The following is a 26,890-nucleotide window of genomic DNA, read 5'->3' as shown; positions in this document are numbered from 1 at the left end:
TTAATTGATTCGTATGCAAATCCGTTTGAGTTATGTGAAAGATATTACATTTATTTGAGCTTCTGATTTTAGATATTTTTTAATAAACCTTCTGTTTGTGAATATGTGCAATATGTACCCATATGCTAATCTCGTTTTTTTTCTAGAATAAAATAAAATGCCAACTAAACTATCTAAGGTATGTTTGCATGTTGTAGGCTTGCATGTGATGTTCTCAAAAATGACTTATCCTATAATATTTAGATCTTGCAATAGTAGATAGCATAATGCATTTGTTAAAAAAAGAGAAAAAGAATATGACGACGAGTCACCTGAAACTAACACACAAGCCCAACCCACACACGCCGTGACACACACCAGTTCCTTTCCATCATCCGCCTTCAAGAAAACCATGAGCAGACTGGGTGTCTTTCACACGCATGGAGGGTTTTCACTTGTGATACACACGCCATGAGTCTGGGACAAGAGCTGTAAAACAAACACATAAGATGGAAGTGGAGGAAGACTTCTACTCGTACGAGTTCAGCAACGACGCCGGCCTGGCGGTGTATAAGGACGGCGAGGAGCTGTTCGCGGCTCTTCGGCAGAAGGAGGATGAAGTTCTTCTGGCTGCTCAGGTGGGCAAAGCTCTGCTCATAGAGAACAGACAACTGAAAGAAGACAGAGACACACTCCAGGACAAGTACATGGAGCAGCTGGAGGTGAGACTCGAGACAAGTTTCCATCTCTCTGCAGCGGAATAATAGAGAGTCGTCATAATTCCGTCTTTTTGTTTGTCAAGTCAACTTTATTTATAGTTCCTTTTACCATACAGATTGTTTCAAATCAGCTGTGATAACAAAAAATAATTCAACAAAAAAGTGTGTTTCTGATAGCCTCTCCGAGTCTGGACAGAACAGTGATGTTTATAATACTGTATGCTGTTGCCCCCCTAAATGTTTTTGGACACGTTAAAAAAAAAACATTTAAAAGCAAGTGTGATCTGGTGATGTTTTCCTCAGAACCAGCCTTAAGCTTGGTGTCATGATCATTTTTAGGGACTGTATGAAGTCAGTTTCCCACACAGGTCTTCTTTTCATCTCTGATATTGTTCACTCTATCTTTCTTTGAACAGTTTTCTGTTCTGTTTTCTTTTAACAGTGCATCTATTTACTATAAGGCAAATGACACTTGCTTTGATAGTTTTTCTAATCCAATCAGACATTTTTTATTTTTCAAAAAACTTTTTCAGGCCAGTTTATCAATATATAAAGATGTTTTTTAGGCAAATATTCAAAATCTCATGATGCAACAGTAAATGTAACGGTAACACTTTACAATAAGGTTTCATTAACTACTTTAACTAACATGAACTAAGAATGAACAATACTTCTACAGCATTTATTAATCTTAGTTAATGTTAATTTCAACGTTTACTAAATCAAATGTATTTGGTAACATTAATGAAGGTGAACTAACATTCAACAATAATCAACAAACAGATGGATTTTTATTAACAAACATTAATAAAAACTGTAACAAATGTATTACTAATTGTTAGTTCCTGTTAGTTAATACATTAACTAATGTTATCAAATGAGACCTTACTGTAAAGGGTTACCAATGTAACAAATTCTTCATATTTTTATAATTTAGAAATGAGATCTGAAATAAGAACAGGTTCACATCAGATTTCATGCGTCTTGTCTCATTTAATGACTGCAAATCAGAATCAGTTAAAGTTGTATGACTTTTTCAGCTGTGGAAATCAGAACAAGATGTTTAAAAATATATAATTTGATCCCATTTGCTTTCATTGTATGGATAAAAAGCACTGAGACGTTTTTTCAAAATATATTTCATGTTACACAGAAGAAAGAAATCAGAAGGTTTGAAACGTCATGAGGGTAAAAGTGTGGAAGACTATCATTGTAAGTTTACTACTACTAAAAATAAAGATTACACAACATAGCTGCGTTTCGCTGTAGGATCCACTATTAAAGTAAAGTTAGGCCGTGTTGTTTTTATATAACGTTAGTGTGATATCCCAGATTAAAATGCAGTGCAGCTGTAGTGATTGGACCTCGGGCTGCTGTGTCCTCAGGAGCTCCAGCAGTGCCGATACGAGCTGCGGGGCAAGCTGGACATCTGTCAGGCTCAGTGGCAGAGCCAGGTGTCTGAGCTGGAGCGAGATGTGCAGGAGCTGCAGGCGCAGGTGGACACACTGACCCAGGCTCTGAGCGAGGCTGACAGCGAGAAGACCAGACTGAAGCATGAGCACAGCGAGCAGAGCCAGAGACTCAGAGAACAGCTGCAGACGGTCAGTGACACCTATACTCCACAGCACACAGCTTTTACCCTTTTTTAAGCATCACGTTTACCAGTGCGGTTCGTGATCTGAACAAACATCAACCCCGAGTATTAATCCGTGGTGTATCATTGGAACTACTAGCATGAAATGGCACATCAAGTAGTGCAGCGTTTGATACATAATTATTAGGGCTGTCAAATGATTCATTGCGATTAATCGCATCCAAAATAAAAGTTTGTGTTTACATATATGTGGGTGCACTGTGCATTATTATTTTATATATATAAATGCACACACATGCTTGTATATATTTAAGAAATATTTTCATGTATATACTGTATATGTAAGCAATAAGGTACGAGAGGCTTGCTGTATCGTGAACGCTTCACGTCGTGCCTAACAACGCCCTTCAGCCGTTACTTATTCATGATACAGCACTTGCCTCGAGTACCTTATTGCTTTTATAAAACGGTTGCCACACAATATTAATGTAAAAAACAATGTATTAGTGCAACTTTCTTGAAGTAAAGTCACTAAAAGCCTTCCTTCCGCTAGAAAAAATAGTCCCTGAGCGTGAAAAGCAACAACGTTCCAGTGTGTACAATGCATGAAAGCTCAAATAAAAACAGCATAGAACCGCAGTGTTGTGCAGCGATCAATAGAACCATTGGGTGAAGCGGTCATAGCCGTGTTTTATCTTGAATAAAGCACAGCTCTTGACCAATCAGAATTAAGGATTTGAACTAACTGTTTTATAAAGATTTATATAACTTGCTAGCTAACGATGTGGGAACACAACCTCAACGAAATTAAAAAGGGTGAAATAACAGTACCTTTACCCTCCGCAGTAGTTGGTTGGGAGTATTATAACATTATTAATAATCAATATTCATCAAGGCATGGTGACAGACAGTTGTGTGAGCTGACAAACAATTAAAATAAAAAATACACACTTAAGTCATTGATGTGCTTTGGAGTTTATTCAAAATTATAAATGAATGTGCTACTTGAATATATTAATTGGCACATTTGGTATTCTGTCAACTCAGGCTTTGATCCTTTAGGAGTTTAGGTGTAACATCAGTAGCGAACAGCCAAACACATGCTGATAGAGTTTATAGAATATTAAGAATTTTAACAAATGTACACAGGAAGATTCGTAGACTTTTGGGAGGTGATGGAAACTAACGTTACAGTCTGATTTCGTTTTCAGCTTATGTTCAAAACAATTATGTTTAAGCCACTGAATTAGTTTAGTCCGGTTATACATACAACCGCGAGCAGCACATGTTGTCCCCGAGCTCCGTAACGACATCTCTCATAAAGATTTGCGTCTTTAAATAGTAAAATAATTCTCAGAAAAACAGCTAGCCTCTTCGCTAACTAACACACAAAATACCATTGGAATGCTACTTCCGCTGCCTCACCGGAAGTTTCACCCACTTTATTTTTTACAGGAGCGCCCCTCGGAAACTTGTGGATACAGTAAATACATGAAAATATTTCTTAAATATATACAAGCATGTGCATGTATTTATATAAATAAAATAATTATACACAGTGCACCCACATATATTATGTAAACACAAACTTTTATTTTGGATGTGATTAATCGCGATTAATCATTTGACTGCCCTAATAATTTATATTATATATAAATATAAATATTTTATCTATAAATACATGCATGGGTGTATTTATATATATAGAACATAATTATACACAGTGCACCCACATATATTATGTAAACACAAACTTTTATTTTGGATGCGATTACTCGCGATTAATCGCTTGACAGCCCTAGTAATTACACAATGTCGAATCATAATCATTGTAACCTTCTCCCTAATATATTATGTAATGATCATAGTGATAAGCCAGTGTTCATGATATGATCATTCAATTCTGGTGCATTTGTTGCTTTGCCAGTGGAAAGAGAGAATGTGTTCTTTTTTTAAATTTATTACACACGTAATATACGCACACATATGTAGGGGTCATAAAAAAAGACGATAGCGATTAGAAGGCCAATAGTGCAACAGAGACCGTCTCTCGCTCAGAAAAGACGACGTCACACTGTTCCTTGCACAGTGTAGCAGATATGACATGGTAAAATGAGCCACTCACACATTTTAACTGCCAACTTGTGCCAAGTCTGCAATATTTTCTTTAAGTAAATCTATGTAACACTTACAATAAGGTTTTAGTGGTTAACTACACAAGTAAACATGAATGAACAATGAACAGCATTTGTTGTATGTAGAATCTTAGTATCTGATAACATTAATGCTCTGTGAATTGTATTTTGTATTAACTAACATTAACAAAGATTAATAAATTCTGTAAAAATATATTTCTCATTGTTAGTTGAATAAAGAGCATTTACTAATGTTGAATAAAGCATTTACTAATGTTAACAAATGGGAGATTACTGTAAAGTGTTACCAATCTATAAAAAACATCAAGAAAGTGGTATCATCTCATCTGATCTCAGCATTTCTCTCTGTGATTGGGGAAGTGCTGTTTTGTTGCATTCCTCTTTTCTTTCATCATCCTTTCCATATGAGCTAAGCAGCAACATCTGACTCATATTCCAAGGATAATAGTATGAAACTCATAAAAACACATTTCAGCGCAAAATCAAAAGAGAAAAACAAGAAAACATATTTTGCATAAAGAAAATGAAACATATTTTTGGACAATTAATATTTTTTCCCGACTATTATGTTTTTTGTTTTTTAATAATAATTTAGTTCATAATGGTTGTTCTCATTACTATAATACAGTAAAATAAAGATTTTTTAACTTGTCTCCTAGTCAAAACAAATAAGACCTTGTCTAAAAACAACAACACAAATTAATTTACCGTGCGTATAGACATAATCTAAATTTAGATCCATCTGCTCCCGTTGACTCATTCACACACGTTGCTCTCACATCGGGCTGATATCTAATCTCTCATTTTGTTATGCTCAAGGTCAAGGTTTGCACTGCACTTTTTTTTTACATGCTTGTGCTCTTGCCAGGAATCTCAGTTCAAACTCATGAGCTCATTTAAAAAGCTGTTTAATCACAGTTTTGCATTACAGACATGCCAAAACACCAGGGCTGTCTTCTGTTCTGGGTGTAGTCATGTGTTGTGGTCAGTTTGAGCTGCTGGAGTAATGGCTAACTCATACTGTTCCACTGGGTGGTCACTGGTCCGCTCATTCTCCACATGACAGTCGACTGAGGTAGACGTCTTTGACGTTTTTTTTCCAAGAAGTCAAGGTTCAGGAAACACTGATGTTTACTGTATGCATCCTGTCCTGCTCTGAAGGAAGAGGAAGTGTCTCTCACTCATTCCACTGTGGCTCCCGCCGTCTATAAGCTCTTTTTTTTACTTCTCTCGAACAGTGTCTAGAGTGGAGTTATTGATAAGCGGTATTGAATAACTTTTATGGTTCGGTTGGAGATATGCTTTTGTCAGTTATGGTAAACAGACCTTGACTGGTGAGTTTTAAGCTATACTCTTTGAGACTGAAGTAAACTTGTGTTTCTGTCTGTGTGGACCAGTGTACAATAACGTAATATGCTTAATGAACATACCCAATAATGTCTTCATAAAAATGCAGAACGTTTTTTGTGAGTGTTTAGATTAGGTTGTGTGTAAGTGTTCCTTATACCTTCTGGTGTTACTGTCTTTTACATACTGTTTGTGCTCGACTGTCTGTACAGTATCATGAGAATCCTGGGTAATTTAGAGGACCCCACCCCTCCCAGATTGTTTACAGAGAAAGCTCAAAACAAGCAGTAGTTTTTCAAGGAAAGCTGAGCCTTCCTGTTGAAGAGAGTAAACCTCTCAGAATGCTTCAAACACACATCATTCAGGAGTATCAGTTTGATTGTGTTGTTGTTTCTTACATGAGACAATAAACAAGGGTATTTGTAAGAACATAACCCTGTTTTTTCTACACACTTTGAATTCACCTTTTAATGGGTATACTGGAAGTGGAGAGTTGTTGAGGTCACATGACTGATTTAGCACATCAGTCAGTTTAATTGCATTTGTAAATCATTCACACTTGTGCTGTTCTTCAGTCAGCTGACCACGGTGGACCAGTCTTACGTAATGCCACACCTAGAGCTATAGCTTCAAGTTTACAGCAATAGTGATGCATCCCAACACACAAACACCATCAATGGACTTCAATTGGTTATATGCAATGTTCTGACTTTAGAAAATAAAGTCTCTAATAAACAAGTCTCTACACAAAGTTGCTTTCAGAGTTGTGCGCAACATTAAGTTGTTCCCTGATTTTTCTTGTTGGTTTTTCTTCAGATTTTTTTGTTTTGTTTGTTTGTTTGAGTAATTTCACTCTTTTATGGAAGCTTGTTCCGCCATAGAATGAAAAATAAAAAAGGTAATTGTGACTTTTTTTCTCACAATTGCGAGTTTACATCTCGCAATTCTGACTTTATTTCTCAGAACTGCGAGATGTAAAGTCATAATTACGTGATATAAAGTCGCATTGCGAGATATAAAGTCAGAATTGCGAGTTATAAAGTCAGAATTGCGAGATATAAAGTCGCAATATACAAAAATTGCATGATATAAAGTCAGAATTGCGAGATATAAAGTCAGAATTGCGTGATATAAAGTCAGAATTGCATTCCATAAAGTCAGAATTGTGAGATATAAAGTCACAATTGCGTGATATGCTAAAGTCAGAATTGCATGATATAAAGTCAGAATTGTGAGATATAAAGTAAGAATGGCTAGATATAAAGTCAGAATTGTGAGATATAAAGTCAGAATTGTGAGATATAACGTCAGAATTGCGAGATATAAAGTCAGAATTGTGAGATATAAAGTCAGAATTGCGAGATATAAAGTCATAATTGTTCTGACTTTGGAAAATAAAGTCTCTAATAAACAAGTCTAAAGTAGGGAGCCTCTACACAAAGTTGCTTTCAGAGTTGTGCGCAACATTAAGTTGTTCCCTGATTTTTCTTGTTGGTTTTTCTTCTGATTTTTTGTTTGTTTGTTTGTTTGAGTAAATTCACTCTTTTACGGAAGCTTGTTCCGCCATAGAATGAAAAATAAAAAAAGGTAATTTTGACTTTTTATCTCACAATTCTAACTTTTTTTCTCACAATTGCGAGTTTACATCTCGCAATTCTGACTTTATTTCTCAGAACTGCGAGATGTAAAGTCATAATTACGTGATATAAAGTCGCATTGCGAGATATAAAGTCAGAATTGCGAGATATAAAGTCGCAATTGCGTGTTATGAAGTCAGAATTGCGAGATATAAAGTCACAATTGCGAGATATAAAGTCAGAATTGCTTGATATGAAGTCGCAATTGCGAGATATAAGTCAGATTTGCGTGTTATAAAGTCAGAATTGCGAGATATAGTCGCAATTGCGTGATATACTAAAGTCAAAATTGCGTGATATAAAGTCAGAATTGTGAGATGTAAAGTAAAGGCCATTGCGCGTCCCAAATTCGCATCCGAAATTTTCGCACGTTAAAAAAATAAATTCAATCTCACGTTATGTCAATCACGCTTGCACACCGCCTCCGAAACTTTCGTCCGTCATAAAAAAAATCGGATCTGGTTCGATTTTCTGCATTTTTCGCATCCACAGCCAGCATTTTGAGAGGTTTTTTGACAATTCAGGGTCAGGGGGAGCTCGTTTACTGTCTATGGAGCTCGTTCCGCACATCATTGCACATATGCACAGTGCTTTCAGTTTCAGTTTTCAATTCGATCAAGTGTTTATGTTCTCTTCTCTCGATTGGAAAGGAATAACCTCCCCTTTCAATCAGATTAAAATTTCGGATCGATTAATGTGTGATTGAGCAGCCAATTCGATAACTAATGTATTATTTGGGTACAATATATAACCTGTAGCCTATACAGCTGTTCTGTCTGCCCAGCGCTTCCACTGGGCCGCGTGCGTGCGTGTGTGCGTGTATGTTTGTGTGTGTGTGTGTGTGTGTGTCTGTGTGTCCATACCTTAGACATAATGACAGTCTCTGTTCAGAATCGATTGGTTCACGGAAATTGGTGGTCTTGTTTTTAAAATGTGGCTCCAGAATCGCAAGCAAAGCATCAAACTGTTCCACTGACATTCTGAGGTAAATTTTGAATCGCTCGGGATAAATTCGAAACTCCTTGATAAGGAGGTGCTTCCTCTTGGCGCAATTTCAGGATTAGATGGATGTAATATTTTCTCTTTCTTCTTTTTTCAATAAGAGAGAGAACAACAAAATCATCCGTTTTTTCCCGCAAAGGTTCAATAAATACGCATGATACGCATCGGAATCAGTGTGCAAGGTTTCTGTGCGCGACGAATTTTTAGGCTGACGAACGCGTAAAAACGCATACGAAAATTTCGTACTCAGTGTGCAATGGCCTTAAGAATTGCGTGATATAAAGTCAGAATTGCAAGATATGAAGTCAGAATTGTGAGATATAAAGTCAGAATTGTGAGATATAAAGTAAGAATTGCGTGATATAAAGTCGCAATTGCGTGTTATAAAGTCAGAATTGCGAGATATAAAGTCACAATTGCGTGATATAAAGTCAGAATTGTGAGATATAAAGTAAGAATGGCTAGATATAAAGTCAGAATTGTGAGATATAACATCAGAATTGTGAGATATAAAGTCAGAATTGTGAGATATAAAGTCAGAATTGCGAGATATAAAGTCATAATTGCGTGATATAAAGTCAGAATTGCGAGATATAAAGTCAATATAAAGTCAGAATTGCGAGATATAAAGTCATAATTGCGTGATATAAAGTCAGAATTGCGTGATATAAAGTCAGAATTGCGAGATATAAAGTCAGAATTGCATTCTATAAAGTAAAGTCAGAATTGTGAGATATAAAGTCACAATTGCGTGATATACTAAAGTCAGAATTGCGTGATATAAAGTCAGAATTGAGAGATAAAAAGTCGCAATTGCGTGATATACTAAAGTCAGAATTGCGTGATATAAAGTCAGAATAGTGAGATATAACGTCAGAATTGTGAGATATAAAGTCAGAATTGTGAGATATAAAGTCAGAATTGTGAGATATAACGTCAGAATTGTGAGATATAAAGTCAGAATTGTGAGATATAAAGTCAGAATTGCAAGATATAAAGTAAGAATGGCTAGATATAAAGTCGCAATTGCGTGATATAAAGTCAGAAATCTATTATATAAAGTCAGAATTGTGAGATTTAAACTATTCTGAGAAGAAAAAAAGTTAGTCTTTTTTCCCATTAGAATTAGCCTTATAACTCACAATTGTGAGTTTATATCTCACAATTCTGAGAAAAGATGTCAGAATTTCGACATGTAAACTCGCAATTATGTGTTATTAAGTCAGAATTGTGAGAAGTAAACTCGCAATTGTGAGAAAAAAAGTCAGAATTGTGAGATAGGAAGTCACACTTCTGTCTTTTTTTCTCAGAATTGCGACTTTTATATCACGCAATTCTGACTTTATATCTCACAATTCTGACTTTATATCTCTCAATTCAGGCTTTATATCTCGCAATTCGGACTTTATAACACAATTCTGACTTTATATCTTACAATTCTGACTTTATATCACGCTATTCTGACTTCATGGAATCACGGAATTGTGAGATAAAAAGTCGCAATTATTTTTTCTTTTTTTATTCAGTGGCAGAAACAAGCATACTCTTTTGACCACATTTGTAAAAAAAAAATATATATATATATTTTTTAGCTCTTTAGTGTTAGTGTTGAGAGCTAGTAGTCCCTTGAGAAAAGCCTGTGATACAAAATGATTAAGAATACATTGACATTTATTGATCTGGGGACGCCACAGGAGGTAGACCCACCATGACTGAGGTCTGGCTCGGGGCATCAGCTGGCAGGACCGTTACCGGATGCTTACAGGAGCTGGACTTGTGCTGGTTAACATAATGGTACGTTAGTGTTATCTTCAGTCCTGAATAGCCTTTCCCTCAAGGGACCACTAACCTTGTGCCGGTTGGTAGTTGAGTGTCATTGAACAAGGACCTCTTGCCACCCCTCCATATGCTGCTGGGCGTGGGGTCATACCCCGCCCCCGTCTCATACACACTCACAGTGGCTCTCTTGGATGATGAGGATGCCACCGCCAAGACTACGATGCCAAGCTGCATCTGTCATGTGTCTCTTTGATCGGGTCCTGAGCGTGTGTGATGGACGCTGAGGGCTGTCCAGTTATCTGCTGATCAGGCTGGTCTCCACAGGCCTCCCAACGCCCGGTGCCGGCTTTTGTGCAGCTCTCATCAAGCGAACGTAACTCCTTTTCATTATGAAAATGGGACACATTCCTTAGTGGAAAAACACTTCTCTTTGTTACTGTTGCGTTCTCTTCTTAATTGCGACTCTCCCGAATATGAACTCATTTGATTTGTGAACACACTGCATGCATTTGAGAGTTTTGTGGTTGATAAGTGAGCTGTGTTGTGTATGTTTAGGGTACGGAAGTAGAGCGAACCATGACCAGCGAGCTTCAAAGGCTAAAACAGGAAATGAGAGAAAGGGGGCATGCCAGACCCCAGGATGAAGAAATCATCAATGCTCTTAGAGAACAGGTGAGGAACGCTTTCATACTTGCACACTCAGATATCTGTATGGCATTATATATGATCAAAAAATAGTCCAGACCAAAATAGACCAGAAATCCCGGACCTCAGATTTGCTTGGCTGAGAGACGTTTAAAGAGGGCTTTCACTGTTTGTCTCTGTGGCTTTCTAGACTAGATCATGTGTGCAATTCTTTGGGGGGGATTCATTCAAGGATTATAACAACCTGCAAACTTTTAGAAAGTTGTGTTAAATTTTTATGTGTGTGTCTATGTTCAGGTAGCACGGCTCACGCAACGGGAGCAAACACTTGAACAGCGCTTGAAGATGACTTATCACGAGAATGAGGAACTTAAAGACAGTGTGTCCTCACTGCACAAACGCCTGGATTTACAGGAACAACAGAGTCACACACATATACAACAGGTTCGGTCACTCACACAACACACACACACACACACACACACACAGACTATGCTCAATCAAACAGAATGCTTAAAAAAGTAGTTCACTTTAAAAAAAAAAAACTTTTGCTGATAATTTACTCACCCCCATGTCATCCAAGATGTCCATGTCTTTCTTGCTTCAGTCGAAAAGAAATTAAGGTGTTTGATGAAAACATTGCAGGATTTTCATCATCTGGAGTAGTTTAAAGCCCTTTAAAGCTGCACTGAAATTCTCATTTGCGGCTTGAACCGTTTGGTTCACAATGAAGTCCATTATATTGAGAAAATCCTGGAATGTTTTCTTAAAAAACTTTAATTTCTTTTTGACTGAAGAAAGAAAGACATGGATATCTTGGATGACATGGGGGTGAGTAAATTATGAGCAAAAGTTTTTTTAAAAGTGAACTACTCATTTAATGGTAAATATTAAGGTGGGAAACCATTGCCTGTAGATTACTTGGAACAGGAAACTGGTGTTCTGCTTGTGTTAGTACAAGATGTCTATGTGTGCACCAGAGGGAGAAATCAACCAGGGCTCTGGGTTGAAGTCCACCAGGGCTCTAAAATCACACCAAAAGTGGCAATATGTTTGTTTTGTTTTATAGAGTTAAGAAAAAATATCCTCTTGTAAATGTAAAACAAATCACAAATTTCTGAGTCAAACGTTGGCTCTTTCTAGAAGATAGCGTGCACACATTTGTACATAGCCTACATGAGTACTAATAGATGTTCGCCTGTGTCTCAGCTGGCAGAGGCCTGGCGAGACGTGGACGGGGCTCGTTCATGGGCACATGAGCTGCAGTCTCGGCTAGAGGAGCTGCAGGAGGAAGTGGCCCTCCAGGAGAAAAGCCACAATGACACTTCTTTACTGTCGGAGCTGGAGAACAATCTGGACACTGCAGACTGGAGCCTGGACAAAGAACAGGTGATGCACTGAACTGTTCTCACGGTAACCCGATAATGCCACATTGTACCACACTCTACACAGCAAAATCCCCAGTGTTAAATCAACACTGAGAGTGTTAAATTAACACTGAGAAGTGTGAATTATATCAACTCTGATTGGTGGCACCCAGAATGCAATGCAACTTGCTTTAGAATTGTCACCATTGTTGAGATTCACAGGCTAATTATTGATGTCTGTGTGTCTTTTTGAAGAAAAAATGAAGAGAAGTAAAAAATTGTATGAGAGAAACTTTTAAGAAATTATTTTGAATACATTGTAAATGTTAAAATTCTAATTGTTGTAATTAATATAGTAAACCTAATTCAGAAATTAGGCTCTATATGAATTCAGTGATTTAGGTCAAATGATTGTGAAATAAAACACAACCATCACCATGAAACACAACCATCACCATCAGATCACCTTTTCTATTTGTTTATCTGGCTGTTACAACTCATGTACCTCAGCCAAAAAAAATCTAAAGTTAATGAATTAAGGGTCAAGAGCCCAACTAAAGCAAACACTAATCACCATAATGGTGACTTACGGTTTTCTCCTTCAGAGATTCTTCTTGTTAACATCAGGTGTCTTCAATAATGCTCAATCATCACTCAATTATGCACTTAATTATCTCATAAACTTTAAGTCCCATATTTCAGCTCTGTTTTTAGATCACAATTACCTGCATTAATACACCGTTGATCGTCATCATAACTCTGCCATACTGGCCACTCACATGACGTTAAACATTTTCTGGCGCATAAGGTGACGTTCGAGAACCTAGTTTCTCCCAGTTGACACAGCAACACATAACCGGAGTTATCAGAAATCTCCACTTTGGCCAGAGTTTTTAGAAATAATCTTTTTCTGTGATAACAACTGGGTTTCCGTGTAAATGAGAGGCCAAACCGCAGGGAAGTATCTCCCTTCGTCTAAACAGGGCATTAGTGTCCCGACTGATTTTGAAAAAATTGTGTTCCTTATTTCTTCTCTCCTAAATTTTCTGTGCTAGATGATCATAAAAGTAAGTAGTAGTCTACTGTCACGCGAGAATAGCCTAATCACAGGTCTCCAGTCTCATCTATCTACCCTTGCCTATCAGGTCTCTCGGGAGGTGCACGTCATCCTGGAGTTGCTTCAGCCCGTGGCCTACAGAACAGAGGCCGAGCAGAACTCGGATGACAGCCTGCAGGGCATGCTGGGACAATTGAAACATGCAGCACAATGGATAGCACAGAGCGAGACTCTACAGGTAAAGTTGTTTTGGAGCACACAGTGACACAAGCGTAACAGAAGCTGTTTTTTGACATGTTTTGACATCTCGTTCAGTCTCGCATTTCAACAACAATAGTTCACATTCACAAGCACACAGAAGTGGCCAAAACTGATGTCCGGAGGTGATATTTGTTTTTAACGACCTTACAAGTTCGAGGTGAAAAAGACGTACTGTTAAATGTATTAAAAATGTTCTTGAGTATGTTTTTAGTACGATTAGGGATGGGCATTCGATTAAATTTTCTTAGTCGATCGTGGGAAGAATTAACGATCGACTATCGATTAATCCTTAATATTTTTATATTCAAATGTATTATTTATTTAACTTTTTATAAATTAAAAATGCAATGAAAATACAAAAATACAGCGTGTTTTTCCTCGATTAGATCTTTATTACAAGATGATTAAACTGGGCGTTCGGTTAGGCTAAATTTGAAGATATGCGCGGCGGTTCTCTAACGCAACTGAACCTGCAGCTGCGAGTTGGCCCTCGTGAGACCCTCGTTTGTTCCAAAATAATAAATAAATAACTTAAAGTTAACCAAAAACATAATAATATTTATATCTGACAGGTTTTGTCAAAATGTAACGTTAATTCAACTATCCAAGGCACAGAGTCGAGAAAGGGTGAGAGAGATTAGCCTACTTAACAATCAATTAGGCTAGGCTACTTAAAGCTTCATAAAAAATAACTCGCATACAACGTCTGCTCCAGTCTACTGATTTTTGTTGAGAAAGATAAGCATGTTGATGACATGATCTGGGATCAGTCGCGACCGCAACCTGCATGGTGACCGTGAAGCCTTGTTTACACTTTCGCCTGGCTCGATTAGCGCGCGTCTCTTCAGACTCACACTACGCAACGCAGCAGCATTAGTTTAATGATAATCGATAACTAATTAACGTGATCTACGAAATTCTTCATGATCAATAATCGATCGTCGATTAATCACGCCCATCCCTAAGTACGATACAAATATACTTGCATTCTTAATACATTTAACAGTACGTATATTGCTCAAATATTATATATGTTTTAAATATTTTAAGCTCGAGGGAAGAACAAAATGCTAAACTTGGTTAAAAGGTATTTAAGTAAGCAATACAGTTTGAGAGGCTGTGCTGTATCGTGAATAAGTCACAGGTGAATGGCCTTGTTAGTCTCGACGCCAAGCGGAGTCAGCCGTGACTTATTCACGATACAGCACTAAACCTCTCGTACCTTATTGCTTATAAAACGGTTATCACACAATACAAATATTGAAGCCGAAAAATATGTATCTAAGCAACTTTCATGAAGTAAAATCACTAAAACCCTTCCTTCCGCTGGAAAAAATAGTCCCTGACCGTAAACAGCAACAGAAGTTACATACATGATTTTTCCATTAGATGAAGGCAAAAACTGTCTTTATGAGTGAGTCAGTCAGTACTGAAGATTTCTACATTTACATTTATTCATTTAGCTGACGCTTTTATCTAAAGCGACTTACAATTGCTATATATGTCAGAGGTTGCACACCTCTGGAGCAACTAGGGGTTAAGTGTCTTGCTCAGGGACACATTGGTGTCTCACAGTGGATTCGAACCAAGGTCTCTCACACCAAAGGCATGTGTCTATCCACTGCACCATTTACATTCAAAAGACTCAAACTTGTGAACACGGAAAAGCAAGACACAACTGACAAATGACTAGGGCACAGAAAACCCCTCAACTGTTAAAAGGACAAGATATCGCAGCGAACGTTCAAACGGATTTTCTTAAATAAATATAGGACTGACCTGAAGGATGCTACGTCTACTGTAAAGTACACTCGCGGCCTCGATCTCTCGCAATACTCTACTAAATAAGCTTCAATGAACAACATCATTGAGAATATAATATAGCCTATGTTTATGTTGCTAAGATGGTTGCTAGGGGTGTTGTGTAGTGATACATAGAATCGTTGGGTAAAGCGATCATAGCCACGTTTTATCGTGAATTAAACAGCTTTTGACCAATCAAATTCAAAGATTGGAACTAACCGTTTTTAGAATGGACAATTTTGTTTTTAATAATATTTGAATAAAGGGTTAAGATTTCATATTTCCTAGAGAATCACTTTTGGCCACTACTCTATATCTTCAAGTATAGCTTCATTCAGACAATATCAGTCATCTTCTATTTGTCCTCGTGGCTTATAAAAAGTTTTGGTAACCCTTCCTTTTACAGTCCAGTTACCCATGTAAATACTATGTACTTATTTTAGTAACTACAATTACAGGGTAATAACTAGTACTAACCCTGAAACTACCCCTAAACCTACCCCTGTTCCATGTACTTACCTTATATTAGCCAGTACTTTCTAGGTAAGTACACTGTAAGTACTGTACTGTAAAAGGAAGCATTACCAAAGTTTTGTCATTGGGTGAATCTTTCGTAAGCTGTCAAGAACCTTCCCGGATCATATTCCTTTCATATTATAAGGGGGAAAAATAACAAATAATCATTTGCTTAAAGAAAGTGAAGTAGTTTGAACCCTGGTGTTTTTGGATTGGGATTTTTTTTCCAATGCAAAACAAAATACATATTTTTTAAAACGTATTACATGAATGATCATTTAATAATTAATTCAGCATCAGTATGAAGAGAATTACTAAAAATTTAACTGAAATATTTGACTGAAAATGAACTAGTTAATGAAGATAATGCAAAACATATAATGGTAATATAAAACATGCAACACATTTCTTTCTTTCTTTTTTTTTTTTTTTCTTTTTAATTATTTGGAGGTAAAATGTCACCTGGACCTGTTTTTGGGAGATTTGCCCATTATGAATGGAGATCAGAAAACATATTATGTATATATTATTGTATACACAGCAGTAACTGCTGAAGTGTGCGATGTTATTAATGGACTAAAGGTTTGAATATTAAACATATTGATATTGATTCATAATATAAAGCTATATTGCAGACACAGGTCCATATAACACATCATACAGTACATGTATATGAATAGATAGTTTAGGTCATTGGTTGAGTGTTGGTGTAAGCATTGAAGTGGGAATTGTGTCAGAGTGTTTCGCTCAGGTTGGGGTGTGTTCAGTAAGGATCAGTGAAGCCACACATGTAGCCCGAGGTGGAGACTGAGAGAGAGAAGGAGGGAGAGATGGAACAGAAGGCTATTTATGTCTGTTACATGATACTGATGCTGAAGAGAGATACACCACCCCGCCATCAAGGCCTAACAAAGGCGACGCTTCACCAATTCTCCCAGGGTAATACCCATGCAGTGCTTAATGCTCCTGTATCATTGGTGTCTGCAGGAGATGAGGAAGTCCATTGTGGGACCGGTGAGCGATCCTTGTGAGAATGTCATCCGGACACAGGAGCTACAGGATCAGGTAACATTTATCCGTGCATTCAAGCTTTCACCCGCAACCAATAACAGCCCAATACCACTGTCACTGACCTCGGGTCAGTTTCTTAAAAATGGCTCCATTCTTTGGAGGGCCTGCAAAGCCTGAGGAATGTTTTTTTTTAATTTTTTTACAAAGATTCACTTTTCCTGCTGGGATTCTCAGGTGAATATCCGATAGATATGCTTTTATTAGGAAGACTGTCCTCCCTCACTGACTCTTATTTGGGCCTTTCACACTTTAATTGGCTAAAGTTGAAATGTGTAATTTCTGGAAAAAATATATCAATTACATAACTGCACCCCATCTAAATGACATGCTTTACCTTTAAACTCACCATTTACATAATCCTGGCTTATCTTCTTCTGTGTTTTACACTGTTCATACTTTGCCCTAGGGTTAACGTCTGTCCTGGGTCAGCATTGTTCAAGTTTTTGGTTAGCAATACTCATTTGCATATTTATAGTGGAGAAAATAATTATTTGAACTCCTGATGATTTTGTAAGTTTGCCCACTTACAAAGAAATGAAGGGTCTATAATTTGTAACGGTCAGACAGAATATCAACCAAATAAAAAAAAAATTCAGAAAAAAACACATTATATAAAGGTTATAAATTGATTAGCATTTGGTTGAGTGAAATAACCAAATGCTAAATTTGTAACAGACAGACAGAATATCAACCAAAAAAATTCTGAAAAAAAAAACACATTATATAAAGGTTATAAATTGATTAGCATTTGGTTGAGTGAAATAAGTATTTGATCCCCAACCAACCAGCAAGAACTCTGCCTCCCACAGATTGGTTATGTGCCCATGTGGAACACAGATTAGCCCTGTCATTTTAAGAAAGTACTCCTCATGTCAGCTAGTCCACAGAATCTGTGTCCTTCATTCCAACCTCTCCACCACCATGAGCAAGACCAAAGAGCTGTCAATCCTGGACGAGAACCTCCTTCCTTCAGCCACTTAGGGTTGGGTTGTGGATCGGTCTTCCAGCATGACAATGACCCCAAACACCCTTACGGAAAAAAAACATATGGATATATACTGCAAAATATAATGCAATATAAAATACATAATGTTTTCATATATGGGATTTGGTAAACTAGTGCTTATATTTTGCAATATACTGCAATATGTGCATTTTTATATATTAATGGATATAAAATATTTACAAATGAAGACAAAATAGCATTACATGTGATATTCACAAAGTTTAATTCTTTATTGTGTACATATACAGTATTGCACATACATGTTCCAATATAAATGTGAATGTATTTTTACATCCATTCACACACACACACACACAAATTCACGGAATGAGTTACAAATGTTAAAACTAAGTGTTGTTTAATGTGTTTTGCTCAATATTAATATTAATAGGGGAGATCTTTTAGTGTTTAATGTTCTATTATTTGGGAATTGAAAAGGTTTTCTGGCATGTGTGAGTTGTTGGGGTCATTGTGCTTTGCTTGATGATTGGCCTGAACACATTAAGACTATATTTACTATATTTAAAAGTAATGGCCGTATACTCCTCAGCACAGTGATGTACTTTTGGTTAAATACTTTAATACATGAGCTTTTGATATCTAGTTTGAAAATATTAAAAATGTAAAATCTCAATAATAATGATAAAAAAAAAGAATTATATTTAGGGCTGTCAAACGATTAACCACGATTAATCGCATCCAAAATAAAAGTTTGTGTTTACATAATATATGTGGGTGCACTGTGTATAATTATTTTATATATATAAACACACACACATGCTTGTATATATTTAAGAAATATTTTCATGTATATACTGTATATAGATTTATATATAATTTATATATAAATAATATTTTTTTCTTAAATATACATGCATGTGTGTGTATTTATATATATACAAAATAATTTTACACAGTGCACCCACATATATTATGTAAACACAAACTTTTATTTTGGATTAATCGTTTGACAGTCCTGATTATATTACATTATGTATTTCTCGATATGTGTTGAGTAAATAGATTACACATGCAGAACCATATCTGATCACATGTACATCTATATATTGTGAAGTGTATTACTGAATATAAAATTACATACATTACATTATATTATACATGCATATATTATTCATACATATATTAGTAAATATATTGTCACATATTTTTCAATATATGAAAAGCGGCACTCCCTTATGTATTATTCACTATATTGTAATACTTACAAAATCAGCCGGGGATCAAATAATTATTTTCCCCACTGTACAAGGTTATCAACATTGATTGGACATGTTTTTAACAGATGGTGTTGTGAGGATGGTCAGTGTGTTGGCTAAACAAGCAGAAGAAAAAAAAAACATTGTGTGAAATTTCTGCAACTGAAAGCTCATCAATATTTCATGAGCACACTCATAGTTTCTGTTTCTAAACAACTCGCTGTCTAAACATGTTTTCCGATCTGTACACTACCAGGATTTAAAAAAATATATATTTCTCATTAATTTAAAAACATGTTGATCAGTGAGATTAAGCTTAAATGCTGGGAATTAGTTTTGCAAGCAAGCAGAGCAAATACAGAACGTGTGTGTCCGTGTTCTCTGAGAGACATTAAGGTTGTTATTTGTTGCATTAGACAGACATATTAACCATAATTTGTTGGCACCCTCTCCAGATCGAGCGCCTGATAGCAGAAAACACTAAGCTCAAGCTGCGACTCGTGGATGAGGAGGTGGTTCAGCAGGCCATTAAGGACAGAGACCATGCCATCGCAAAGTAAATATTAAACACTTACTTCAAACTGTGGTTCCTTGAATGAGAAAGACAATATACATAATATAATTATCATTTATTATAGAAAGGTCATTTTTAAGAAAGTGTTGGTTTCCTCTCACGCAGGAAGACAGCGATGGAAGCAGAGCTGCTGAGGATGAAGCATGATATGATGTGTTTAAACAACCAACTACTGGAAGCCATTCAGCGTAAACTGGAGCTGTCGCAGGAACTGGAGGCCTGGCAGGTAGAAAACCGTAGTTTGATCACAACAGTGGATTTATAAAAGGATTTGCAGTTGTTAGGATAATGTTTGTGATGCTGTTCAGTAGTTGTGCTCTGTCTCCCCCTGCTGTTCACAGTGGAAGCATGCGGCTGTTTTAAAGGAGTAGTTCACTTTTGAAAAAACTTTTGTTGATAATTTACTCACCCCCATGTCATCCAAGATGTCCATGTCTTTCTTTCTTCAGTCGAAAAGAAATTCCCGGATTTTCTCCATATAATTTAAGGTCCAAAAGACAGTTTCAGTGCAAACTGTTCAAAGGGTTTTAAACGACACCAGACGATGAATAAGGGTCTTATCAAGCGAAACGATCGCTCATTTAATAAATAAATAACAAAGTTTAAGATTTATAAGCTCAAATGGTCGCCTTGCTCTGTTCTGTGACACACGTTTGTGACTCTCCTGTTCGAACTCCTTCATCAAAATGAACAAATCGTTTTTCAAGTCATTTGGTTCATTCAACAAACAAAACGAATGAATTGACTCAGAAAAAGATTCATTCATTTTGATTCATTCATTCATTTTCGTCACAGAACAGAGCAAGGCGACCATTTGAGCTTATAAAACCCTTATACCCTTATTCATCGTCTGGAATCGTTTAAAGCCCTTTGAACAGATTGCAGTTTGCACTGAAAGTGTCTTTTGGACCTTGAACCGTTTGGTTCCCACTGAAGTCCATTATATGGAGAAAAATGCTGGAATGTTTTCATCAAAAACCTTCATTTCTTTTCGACTGAAGAAAGAAAGACGTGGACATCTTGGATGACATGGGGGTGAGTAAATTATCAGCAAAAGTATTTTTCAAAAGTGAACTACTCCTTTAATGTGCCATCATGGAACTGTGTTTGAGATGAAATTAATTGATATCACATAGACAAATAATTATGTGCAAAAGAATAAAAACGATTGACGTGTACCCCTCAGGACGATATCCAGATTATCATCAATCAGCAGCTGAGGAGCCAACAGCAGACAGAACAGCAGCAACTTCACCCGAAGAGATCCACGGGGCGTCTTTCTTTCCTGCGTAAGTCCAGACGGCCCTCTTCTTCCCCCACGGTCGTGTCGGCCGAGATCGGCCCAGAGCAGAACCTGTCCCACTGGAGAGACTGGCTCAGACTGAGCAAATGAACCTCAGACACTTATGATCAATGCTAAAAACACATTCTAACCATGTTAGAAAACAATGAAAAACAACAACAACATTTCTTTTCTTGGAGAAAAGTCCTGCCTTCACATGTGCAAAAACACTTGGTCACATGTGGAACACACACTTTGCACATGTGAAATCCATGTGATGGCATACTCATGTGGTTTTTCAGGAAGGGTTGGCTGAATCTCACAAAAATGCATTTCTCCCCAAACTCAAAAAATAAAAAACAAGTAATATTTTGAATGAAGATAATGCATCCTTTTACAAATTTTGACAATCAAGCACATTTCCCTCTCAAAATTCTCATAAATGTAAAGAGTCCAAAAGTTGAGCTTTTATTTTATTAGTTTTGTGATATGTGGCAATGCTTTTACTCTTTCAGCAAAAATGAATGAAATATAAATATTCTTAAATAATTCTTTATTTAAGAATTAAATGAAACATAAATACTGTGGTACATACGATGGTATATGAATATTTTACCACTTCAGAATCCCTGTATTTTTGCATTACGGTAATAGCGATGAGATATTTTGTTGTGGTAGTGAAATGTGCTGTGGTTGTATTCTTTTTGTTCCTTTTTCAATCCTTATGCAAAATAGGATTTCTTTTTCTTTCTATTGACTTTGGAGTGAAATGCTTTGCTTTTAAAGGCTTTTGTGAGATTTAATTGTATATTATGAGTATTTATACTTACTTTACAGTCATATGATTTTGTAGAAAACGTGTTTATTTAAATGGTACTATTAATTTACATGGTAATTTTTTGCTGCTGTCAAACCCTAAATGTAAGTGATGAGAGAATCAATACAATGACATCATGCTGGCCATGATCTTGTTGATTTGAATGGCATTTCACATAATACTATTATGATATAATGACATTACACAGAAAGAAACATTTACCTGAACTGCAAGTATGTGGGCATGAAAGTATGTTTCAGTAGACTATAGTGAAATACTCAAAATGGTGCTTAAGATTACAAAAACTGTTCAATGCAATAATGCTCCGTATCAAATGAAGAATCTCAAACTTGTGCCATTGTAATGATCTAAAGCCTGTTCACACCAAGAACGATCACCGTAAAGATAACTCGACTAGCATTCACACCAGCACACGTTTTAAATGCTTTAAATGCTCCTTAAAGCAGGATTGACATTTTTTATTGTTCATCAGCTGGAAATCGTTCTGAAAGCCATTCCAACGATATAATTTCTTGACTTTAAGAACCATATCTTTATTGTTGTAGTTATCATCCTTGGTGTGATCGGCCCTTAAAATGATTCGATGGTCTTTGTGCTCTGGCACAGATCTTCTGCTAGAAGCGAGTTATCATTAATGCTGTTTTTAAAGCTAGTTTTGTATGTAATTGATGTATTTTTCAATGTGACAGATTTATACAATTAAATGTTTTTATTATGAACAGTCTTCAGAATATTTATTGAGAAATGCATTTGCACAGCAGCGATTTATGTTTTCCGTTGTAAAGATTATCATTACTATCATAACTATCATTAGTTATCAACTTAGGGAGCCCATCACACGGCACTGTTTTAACTGAAAACTGAAAACTGGCCGTCATTTACACCACAACAGCGTTTTGGTGGCCTGAGAACACAAACTTTGAAATAGTTTTTTCTGTGGCCTCTTCATCATTGGTAATACACGGCAATACATTATTATAATTCATTTTTTTTAAAGGAAAAAAAGTTATACATTGAACAAACTTATACACGGAACAATGAAACAACCCCAGATAATGAATGTTCACTAATACAACATCACATTGTCCAGGTACAAAAGCCCATTAACCTAGTCAAGTCATCACATTTCTTCAGGGAATGAGCCAAGTATAGCAGAGAAAAACAAAGCAAAAGAGATTAAAAAAAATCACAACAAATTAGTCATTTAGTAAGACAGATACAGTGTGCACAACAGGACATCTTGTTTTCCAGGTAAAGGAGGATATTTATTGATTGAGTTAAAGGGTTTTAACAGAGAAAAACCCTTTCAACAGAGAAAGTACTCCCATCTTCACAAATGTATTCTTACAGCCAAAGTAAAAGGAAGACCTCACCTCCTCTTCCAATCCAGATTAATTATTATAAGGAAACCATTCACTTTTTTCTATTTATTTTATTTCCCGAAAACTTTCAAACTAACCTGATCTCATATGGGATCACTCTTGTAAAGTAAAATATCTTCTTTTATTGCTGCTTTCAATTGCAAAAAAAAAGGGAGTGAAGCAACATGGGTATCCTTGATACATATCCGTCAAGTCTAAAAGGAATTTCAAAGTATTTAGTGAGGAATATAAACCTTTGCAAATACTGTTTGTTTTAGGTTGCTTGTTTGTTTAGTCTTTATCTTTTGCAGGGATAAGAAGCACCTTTACTTTTCAGCTGGTGAACCAAAAGTTATTTGATTTGTATTTGAGATTAAGCTTCTCCAAAGATCTACATGTGTACATTTTTAGATTTTTGAAGGCCAAAAAAAAGGGGAATAATAGGTTTAAAACCATGTCTGTGGGCACAAAATATTTGTAAAGCATATAACAGATTCTTAAAAATGAGAATCTGATTAAATGTTACATTAAATAATCGACACTGGAAATACAGAAGAGTTGTCTAATTTCTTTCCTCCCAAAGTGTATTAAAAACAGTTCAGTCAAATATACTTTTATCATTTTGGATTAAAATGATAGAAATTTGTCTCAAACAGTGCATAAACATAAGCAAAATGTGTTTTATATGAGCTATTTGTTTGAACATAAAAGCTCAAATAGTTTCAGTAGCTTTCTTTCCTGAATTGACATGTTTCAGTCACAGTCACTTGTGGCCTCCTCCTTGGCTGAATGATGTAATTTGCACTGAAGTCAGTCTGTTCGCAATGTTCCCAATGCTGATTGCAGTACATTTACTGAATGTATGTACACATTCTTTATTAATCATATGCTGAATATGCTGAAAACAGCTCCCCTAATGTCACAAATATGAATCAGCTTGTCATGATTCAAAAATAAGCAAAAGTATATTAGTTTGCAATGATGATTAAGTGTTTGGAGTGTTTACGGTATGGTTTGTATCAACCAAAAGAGCTACAAGAAAGGACAACCTTTGAACCAGCATCAGGCATCAGTGTATTCTTTACCGCTGTAATTGTTTCGAAGTCACCAAAATGGTGATCAGTGTTCCATTAGCTTGGGATCTTGGGCCCTCTGTATTCATATTTAAATTTCTGATCTAGCCAAGTTAGAAATGTGAAAAAAAACAACATTTGCTAAAATTATGTTAATTAGAATATGAAATTGTTCAGTCAAACTATTCTTAGCATGAATGTGAAGATTGTATTTTAGCATTAAAGGGTTTTGTTCACCCAAAATTAAAATTATATCATTAATGACTCACCCTCATGTCGTTCCAAGCCCGTAAGACCTCCGTTCATCTTCTGAACACAGTTTAAGAAGTTTTAGATTTAGTCCGAGAACTTTCTGTTCCTCCATTGGAAACGTGTGTACGTACGGTATACTGTCCTTGTCCAGAAAGGAAATAAAGACATCATCAAATAGTCCACGTGGGTTAGTTAGAATGTTTTGAAGCATTGAAAATATATTTTGGTCCAAAAATAACAAAAACTACAACTTTATTCTGGATTGTATTTGTCTTCCGGTTCTGTTGTGGATCTGCCTTCAGTGATGCTGTTGACGTGTTATCAGAGCGCCCGAGCTTCGCTTACAGTCTGAGGGAGACGCACGCTGCAAACAAAACAATCTTCGCAAACATGTCTAAGTATTTCAACATAGAGGAAGACTTGCATTTTTTTGCCCAGCCATATTTATTTGAACCCGAATACACGAACACACCAGATGACACGTCAGCAGCATTACTGCAGAGTCGTGAATGCGGATTGACAACAGAAACGGAAGATAACACAATGCTGAATAAAGTCGTAGTTTTTGTTATTTTTGGACCAAAATAAATTTTCGATGCTTCAAAAAATTTGAACTAATCCACTGATGTCACATGGACTATTTTGATGATGCCTTTATTTACTTTCTGGACAAGGACAGTATACCGTACAGAGATAGAACCAATCAGTATATGGGGACGATGAGGAGGCCATGATGGACAGAGGCCAATGAGCAAATGTGGCCAGGATGCCGGGGTTACACCCCTACTCTTTTTCCAAAGGACATCCTGGGATTTTTAATGACTACAGGACCTCGGTTTGATGTCTCATCCGAAGGACAGATTTATGTGTTTTTGGTTATACATAATAATCAAGGCAGGAAATAGGAAGATAAAGGACATGACGAAAGACATGAACGAAGAACATGAGACACAATCTAAACAGACATGACATGATCACTAGCATTCAATTTTAACCTGGGATTGTTATTGTGCCTCAAATAAATGTAAAATTCTTCTTCTTTTAGTCAATTATTTTTTATACAGACCTACCATTGACTAAAACTGCATACACTATGTGATATAATCATCACTGTCACAGAGAAAAAAAACAACAAATATGCAAAATATTAATATGTAAAATATAACCATTAAATATGGCCTTTTTGCCAATATCAGCAGAATATGAAACTGAGCATTTCCTCCCATCAAACACAAGGTTTCTGTTTTTTTGAGAAAGAAGCACAGATCTTGTGCTTGCGCTGATCACAGATCAGTGACTCTGGCGGTCCCTCACCTTCTCCAGTATCGGTCACGTGACATCAGTTTCAGATCACTGGTGAGTTTCCAAGTTTGAACAAAGAGATCTCTGTGAAGTACTAGATTGAGATCTATAAAGAAGACAACACTTAAAGTCATTGGGCTTAATTATGTTATTCATTAGGAAACTGGAAAAATGAAAACCTAAAAATATTTAACAGTTTTACAAAAGGTGATTATGCATGCCATTATATTCTGTTATTTTTTGATGTACAAATTCCTTATAATGTACATCATAAAGTCTGTTAAATGAAGAAATGTAAAATGTAATTGTTAAAAGTGTTCTGATCACCTGCTATTGTCACCTGTATTGTCTTTTTTATGTGCTATACTTAATGGAAAATTAAGAACACTTTGAAAAAGAGTGCTTATTACAGAAATAATGTATACGTATGTGTATTACTTAACTGCATGCCATTTGCTATTGAATGAAACATTTATATATCGGTGTAAAGTCCGTTATAGTTTTTAAATGATTTAAAATGTTTTAAACTTTTTAAAACTTTTAATTAGGCATTATTACAAAGTGCACTTTATAAAGATGCCATTAATACAATCAATACAATTATTAAAGTATAGTCTGAGATCTCATGTAAACAAAGCACTCATTGATATTTCAGGCTGCGAATCTCAACGTCTGTTACAGTATGTTTGTGTTATGTTGACTGTTGTGTTACTTGATAAAAGGTTTTACTTTAACTGTTGCCCTTATTTTCCTAGTAATGCCATATTAAATTAATGACCATGTTTACATGCAAGTTCATATTAGGGTCTTAATTCCCCAAAAAGACATCTGCATGCTTTACGAATGACCCTGCAGACAGCTAATGTCCAAATGAAAGAAATTCTACTGTTTGTTTAATCATTTTAGTTACTCAGCAAGTAATTTATTCAAATCATTACTTCTCATTCATTTCTGCACACAGCAGACTTTCACAGTGCTTTTATAGACATGGAATAAAGAAAAACACATTACAGTTAGTAGTATGCTTTCCGTCATCTGTTGCATATAGATTT

The 26,890-nt window shown here is 36.1% G+C and overlaps 1 protein-coding gene across 1 annotated transcript; it reads left to right on the top strand.

The window, feature by feature from the left end:
• Positions 1-358: 358 nt before the first annotated feature.
• On the top strand, positions 359-22,569 carry LOC120465220 (BICD family-like cargo adapter 1). Its single transcript, XM_039654867.2, has 10 exons — positions 359-701; positions 2,084-2,299; positions 10,769-10,885; positions 11,156-11,302; positions 12,068-12,247; positions 13,371-13,520; positions 16,850-16,927; positions 19,612-19,712; positions 19,836-19,956; positions 20,917-22,569. Exons 1-10 carry the CDS (start codon positions 489-491, stop codon positions 21,121-21,123), a joined length of 1,530 nt encoding a protein of 509 aa, XP_039510801.2. The 5' UTR covers positions 359-488; the 3' UTR covers positions 21,124-22,569.
• Positions 22,570-26,890: the final 4,321 nt, after the last annotated feature.

Source organism: Pimephales promelas, chromosome 16, assembly GCF_988280905.1.
Source record: "Pimephales promelas chromosome 16, fPimPro1.hap1.1, whole genome shotgun sequence".
NCBI lineage: Eukaryota > Metazoa > Chordata > Actinopteri > Cypriniformes > Leuciscidae > Pimephales > Pimephales promelas.
The sequence above is the reverse complement of the archived record's forward strand: the minus strand, read 5'-3'. Positions and strand labels throughout refer to the sequence as shown.